This window comes from Pecten maximus, chromosome 2 (assembly GCF_902652985.1).
Source record: "Pecten maximus chromosome 2, xPecMax1.1, whole genome shotgun sequence".
NCBI classification, from domain to species: domain Eukaryota; kingdom Metazoa; phylum Mollusca; class Bivalvia; order Pectinida; family Pectinidae; genus Pecten; species Pecten maximus.
The window spans coordinates 53,590,388-53,597,438 of NC_047016.1; the positions used below are offsets into that span (position 1 = coordinate 53,590,388).

The window sequence follows — 7,051 nt, forward strand, 5'->3', positions numbered from 1 at the left end:
TTCATGTTTTAAGATATAAGTATACTTTAGGTCTTTAAAGGTAGTAAAATTCGCTATGTTTACCAATGTGTCCTTTAACAGAGTTATGGGTACGTCACGATTGTTTGCCTTGAGACGAATGGTGATGATAGACAACAACAAAACCTTAAAGATATAAAATGGAGCAGAAGATCTTGTTAACCTACTCATAATCATTTATTGTTTAAACATATGACGTAAGTGTCAAAGGTACTTTGAACGACAAAAAATCCCACATACATGAACATATGTATTACTACCTCCATGTTCTGTTTTATAATGTGGACACAATGTTTATCCTTTTCCCTTTTTCCCAAAACTTAGTTTTTCTTCCAATAATCCATCTCAGGAAGTTATATAACATTTAAGTGATATTATATTAAACGAGCATCTGTACAAACCTAATGAAGTAGTGATGGTATGTTGTGCTACGCTATGATAATCTTTGTCACCGTGGTAAAATGTTATATTCATCGCTGTCTCAATAGTAAAATCGTATGGCAGTCTTTGAGTCCAGTGCTAAAAGGTTTGGTAAAATATTATGGTACTCTTGTGTCCAATAGTAAAATAGTATGGTAATATTTGTCTCTTATGGTAAACTGTTATGACACTGTATGTCTGTAAAGGTAAAATGTTTTGGTAATCTTTTAGTTCATCTAGTTCTAAAATGTAATGTCACTGCGTTTAAAGGTAACGATTTCGACATGCGCACACATTTTGAGCAGAAACTGACAACTTCCGAATCTTAAATATACCAAAGAGATCAGAGAACAAAAGCGATAATAATGAAGTTACTTATCAACAAGACATAATCGAAAAATAGTCCGACATGCCTTTTTAACACTCGATGGTAATGTTGATTCACAAAATCATTCATGAAGTATATATTTTGGTCCAATATGTACGCCTATTTGCTTTTCGAGTATGCTTTGTTAATCTATTGATTCAATTGTTTTGAATTGTCCTTAACTCTGCTGGATGAATGAGGAAATTAACTGAAAATTATGCAATAAACGCTATTCCCGATATCATTAAGCCTAATGAAGGACTGACTTTTAACTCTCATAATAATCTTCTGGTTGTGACGACATGTAAATATTAATTACGTAAGTCCGATTGCTTTTTTTCCAAAAGTTCAGATAATAATAATTAGCAGGTAAATATTTCAGATTTATGAAAACTTTTACCGTGAAATTCACTCATTTTCAAAATGACTATACTAGAGAAAATTTTACCTGAAGGACCAAACTTTTTTTTTTTGATTAGTTGTTATATGAGATCCTAAACTGTTGTTATAAATTATGATTGGCATATTGAATTCAAAAAATTTAATGAAAAGCTCCGAAACGTCAACACTAAAGCTTATGGAAAAACAATAGGTTGGTCCCTAAATATCTGGTCAGTAACGGACGATTTGGATATATGTTATATACAATGTATGTAACCTGGTCTTACACGATAGATCAAATAGAAGCAATTAAACTATATGCTTTTGATTAATATGTAATGATAATAAAATTAGTGTTACTAGTAAATGAGGCAAATACTGAAAAAAAGTATATATTTTTTAATGAAATATAATCAGAGATCAGTCCTACAGAAAAGGTTTGATGGTACCAATTTTATGTATTTTTTGGTCCGTCCTAGACCCTACTTAACTTAAGAAGGTGAAGTAATTTCGAAAACATATGAAATTGCTTATTACCTTCTTACAGATGCAATATCTCCAAAAAAGAGAATTATTATCGATTAAAAGCTTGAAAAGGATATTGTTTTATCTAAGAAAAAAAATACATAATTTACCTAATCACAACCTTCCACAATTCTTATGTTTCATTTTACAGTATAAATCGAAAATTGCATCAAAAGTATTTCTTAATTCTCTTCTTTACGTAAACTTATAATTCGTCGTCAGCTTTTCGATGGTGTCATTATCTTCATCAGATGTTGTAAAGATATAGAGGTTATAATAGTTATAACAGTTAAATGTGCTATTCATTACATTGTAATAGCTAAATGTACCGGTTCAACATTCGGTTTTCCCATTGTCGCTTGTAAGCAGGGTTTTGATTGATTTGAATCAAATCAGAAAAAAGTGGAATTTTTCACTAGTGAAAAATATAATTTTCATAGAATGAATATTTTTTCAATATATCACGAGTAAAAATGTAATATAAGTGTATCTCTATACCATTGGTTCAATTTTTATTGCAAAAACCTGAAAAGTATTGTTTCCGCTGTCGTGAATGTGCCATCTTCATATCTTGTATGTTACATGTTCTGAATTAAATACGCTTCATACTTTTTTGATTTCAGACAAATAAGACATTTCTAAAATGGCTGCAAGTACTCGTGCTGCGGTTGTTGATATCCACAACAATATGGTTTTGGAATTGAGTAACAACATGGTAGAAGAAGATTTTGATCAATTGAAATTGTTGTTGAATAATAACCCACTGACACAAGTTCAAATGAAGTCAATAAATACTGTGGGCAAATTATTCACTGCTCTAATGTCTCAAAAAGTCATTTCCTATGGAAACTACGACACTCTGGTACGAAAACTTGAATCAATAAACCCTAGTCTGTGTGATACCATACGACAATGCACCGGGGATATTGCCAAGGAGACTGAAGGTAAATAATTTAAGAATTGTATATCTAACATGTGTTTAATACAAATTAACATGTACCGATTTTCAACGTAACGATATTCTTTTTCTTGTAATCCTTTAATTAGGACATTTTTTTTATCTGAGTTCTGTTTTCTGGTAATACAAACATAGTAACCAATTGACACCAGTTTATATGAGAGAAAAACTTACTTTCCTATAATTGTTTATGCTAACGTCTGAGGAAACCATGCATTTCTTATGGAAACTACAGAAACCTGATACCAAAATCTGTCAGTGTTGACGCAAGGCTCAATGGTACAGTTTTGGGATCGCACAACGTTACACGATAGTACAATTGTACGATTGTATCATCAATATATTATTGTATAAATTTAGAAATGTATTTTTAAAAAAATATTAAAACGTTCGGAACGATTTTGATAAAATTATCATATGTAAATTGTTTCTATAATATCCGCATGTATAAATATGTCAGCTCATCCTTTGGGGAGTTTAATTTAAAAAATAAATCAAATGCTTCATTTTATAAACTAGATAGCAATGTTGACTTGTAATCCACCATAGTTCCCGTACGTGACCTTATTTAATGTCACTTGCTATGTCTGTGGAATAGTCCAGAAAAAAACACCGGTCGATTAAAAGTATTGAGGGTCAAACATTCTGGACCATTGCATAAACACCTATGATATACTTATTTTATACCATTATCACTCAAACAAACTTTAACTCACTGAAATATCGACCTTCCTGTGGGCATATAAGTTGCCATGACTGTCGTTTGGCAGTGTTGCCGTCTGAGTGATTTAGACGCTTGAAAGGGTAGGAAAAAATACCAAAACGTCACTGAGTGTAAGCAATAGTTCGCACGTGACCGTTCAATAGTCATTTAAGCCGTACAGTAGTTCAAACTATAGCTTGTGTGTATACGTAAGGTAACTCAAACGAATTTTGTAAAAAAAAAAAAAAGTATATCTTTGACCCAACGAGGTTGAATATGTAAGTTATGAAAACGTAGATTCATAGAAATATATACAAGTAATTATACGTGTACAGTTCTGTAGTTTAAATCTTATTTCATACAGACCAGAGATAAACACTAAAATTACGATTAGTATCTATATACATCCTAGCCTGGATACGACTCATTCAGCGATCCCACAACTGTACAATAAAAATGAAACGACGATAATAAAAATGAATTATATTTGTATTTTTATATACATGTATGCATGTGTGTATTTGTTTGGTTGAGCATGTGTTTATCTGTTTACTTAGAACCAATGTACATATAACACAAACGAAAGGAAAACAAAACACTAAATAGAGAAAATATAATTGGCAATATAAATTATCTATTGAAAATATCAATTTAAAGCTTTTACAGGAGAGTGTCATCTGGTCTGCTGTGTGTAAATTTTATATAACAGATGCTAACGTGCATGAAGATATGTCAAACGAGTAAATAAAAGAAAAACATTAAACAGATACTTAATTTAGAACGAATTTTTAATTTGCAACTTCAGCTGGAATTTGACCGACATAATCAAATAAAATAGGAAAAGAAGCATAACTGAAAACAAAAAAGAGAGGAAATATGAGCAAAACGCGGACTTTCATAACGAAACTTCATTTTCTTTCATTTCTTTATATTCAGATGAACACGACAAAGGCACAACACAGGGAGCACACCCCAAGAAAGACGCGACATATTCGCAAGGACAACAGGTGACTAGCATAAGGGAAAACACTATTTGCAAATTTGTTTTAATGCATGTAACTTTTCATAAGAATTGCTCAAAAACGGTAAATATATACACAGTTATTTTTCATTTTCAATTTTGTTTTTCATGTAGCGTTGGATTGTATTTTTTATGTTAGATACAGTAGTTGTATTTAGTCATTTGGCCTATTTTAGAATTATCAGTTGGGTATATCGATATAGATTTGTTCATTTTTGTTGCAGAATGCAGCGAAGGAGACAAAAATAAAAGAAATACATGCTGAAATGATCACGAGCCTGTCGGCGTGGGTCGATCCAGATTTACCAAAGAACTGGCGAACCTTTCAGACACTAATGGATGTTTATTTGAAACACGTGGAAGTTTATGGAAAGGATGTAAAATGTTTAGACGATATCTGTCGGACACTTTTGGCGAAGGGAATCATTGCTTACGGGAAGTATGACAAACTACGTTCTGCGGTCAGGAAAATACATGTGGAGGCCGCTAGAATTATCGATGATGCTACATCAAATATTTCGGCCATCTAACTTTGGGATGCGCAGAAAAAATATGACAGCACATCACATTCTTTCATCTCAAATAAAAGTATAATTTTCTTTAGATATTAACTGGCCAACTGGCTATGTGAGTATTCACAAAGACATACTTGATATACGTATATACTATCTGAAACCTGTAGATTTGCACAGATAATCACACATAGTTAATGCAATATACCATCAGCGATAAGAATCATCAGTCGCTATTTTATATATTATCGGTATTAGTTATATAGAAATCGATCATCTTATCCGAGATAGGATTATAGGGATCAACTATTTACATATTTCGAATAAATCCTTGGATTTGTAAATACAATATATCTAAATGGGAGCTTAGTGTGTTTTTACCTTTATCAATCAGTGGATCGTTTTAATAAGATTCCAGTCTTAACCATCATATTACTAAATATCATCAGTACTAAACTCATAAAAATGAAATAAAAAAAGGAAATTAATTAGTTCACCAAGTTTAACACTCGACTAACATTTTTATCAATGTCACCAGTACTAAACTCATAGGAATAATAATAAGTTCAACAAGGCGTCATCCTCGACTAAAATGTAAGGTAAGGTAGCACACCACAGTAAGACAGCCTCTGTCTTTGGGATAGAGATATTTAATTTTAAATAGGTTTCAGAAAAAAAATTGTGTAGAGAATTGTGCCATTTTGGGTCAAATATCATAATATTTTGCAATTTTTGAGAATTTTTTAAGCTGTTACCATGGTATTCACAGCTCTAAAAATCACAGAAAATATCAGTTTACTTATCCTTCAGAGTTCTATTAAAATTGCAAATGTTGTACAGATTTCAAATATATATACTTTATTAGAGGTTATATGTAAGGTTAACTGCCAATGTTTACATATCTAAAACATGTGCCATCTTTTTTCAGAATTTGGCATTTTTACTGCTACCCAAGATGTCATCCTCAATTAACATTTTCATCGATGTAACCAGTACTAAACTCATAGGCAATTGATTATTTTTCAAGTATTTTGCTAATCAGTATCATCAGTATTATACTCATACATAAATTGTAGTTGATTAACTATTTTACCAGAGCGCTAGTCTCAACTTACATGTATATGAATAATATCAGTGCCATAATAATAGATCATTTTACGTCAGGGTAGATAAAGCGGTTTTATATGAAGTTTGCGATATGTTCTCATGTCCAAGCAAAGAAATTTTCAAATTGAAATAGCATAGATCATTCCGGGAACACTTTAACTATTATTTCATTTTTAAATCACGAAAAACATAAGAAATTTAAACGTTAGCAAAATCAAGAAAACAAATATGAAAATTCACTATTTTATATTGTATTTAAACTTCACAAAATAATGAAGGACAATAATATAACAAATCGCTAAAGATTGAGTCCCAGTGGTGTTGGGTCGTTGTCGATGTCATTGTTACTAATTTTAGATAATCGTTTTCGGCGCTCTAGAGTTTTTATCCCTTACAGGATTCGGATCATATATCAGATACCTATAAATTACCATATATATTAGCTAGCGGTGGCCGATAGAAGACATGTATTGCTTTTTATTATGTTCTTAATATTCATTTTTTATTTCTGATTTCTATAATAAATTCAGTATGTTATGTTATGCTGAATGGAAAAAAGAAAAAAGTGGTATATATTATTTTCATCCCTATCTTTCAGTTTTCCTTTTTTCTGTGAATATGCATTATTCTTTATTACACGTGATAGTTTGAAAACAGATTGTTTACTTCGCAAATTAAAAACTGGAGACCAAGATGGCCTGAATCGTTCATCTGCTTGGTTTTGACCACACGTTAAATAAAGTCCATGTTCAATCTGTTAAAAAGTTTTATTGTTTGTGTCAAGCAATGCTTTACAGTGATTAACATGATTATGTTTCGCTCTTTATTCCAAGCGGTGCTGTATATGGTTATGGGGTGGAATTCTCAAAGGCTTCACAGATATTTTTTCCAAAGTTTTTTTTTTACATTACATAATGATCAACAGTATCCATTGTATATGGATGTATTGATGTACAATTGTCTTCATTGGTTAAAAAAAATATGACCAAAAACCAATGCCGTATATGGTTGTTGGTTAGAGTTCTGAACGACTTTAAAT

At 31.3% G+C, this 7,051-nt stretch overlaps 1 protein-coding gene across 1 annotated transcript; it reads left to right on the plus strand.

Annotated features, from left to right (window-relative positions):
- Window positions 1-2,334: 2,334 nt before the first annotated feature.
- LOC117322498 lies at window positions 2,335-6,770 on the plus strand. Its single transcript, XM_033877451.1, has 3 exons — window positions 2,335-2,655; window positions 4,309-4,379; window positions 4,618-6,770. Exons 1-3 carry the CDS (start codon window positions 2,355-2,357, stop codon window positions 4,921-4,923), a joined length of 678 nt encoding a protein of 225 aa, XP_033733342.1. The 5' UTR covers window positions 2,335-2,354; the 3' UTR covers window positions 4,924-6,770.
- The last annotated feature ends 281 nt before the right edge of the window (window positions 6,771-7,051 follow it).

Excerpts from the sequence above, each read along its gene's own strand:
- LOC117322498 (XM_033877451.1), top strand. The coding sequence starts at position 2,355 with ATGGCTGCAAGTACTCGTGCTGCGGTTGTTGATATCCACAACAATATG. Across the intron at positions 2,656-4,308 it reads TATTGCCAAGGAGACTGAAG|ATGAACACGACAAAGGCACA; the intron begins GTAAATAATTTA and ends CTTTATATTCAG. Across the intron at positions 4,380-4,617 it reads CATATTCGCAAGGACAACAG|AATGCAGCGAAGGAGACAAA; the intron begins GTGACTAGCATA and ends TTTTTGTTGCAG.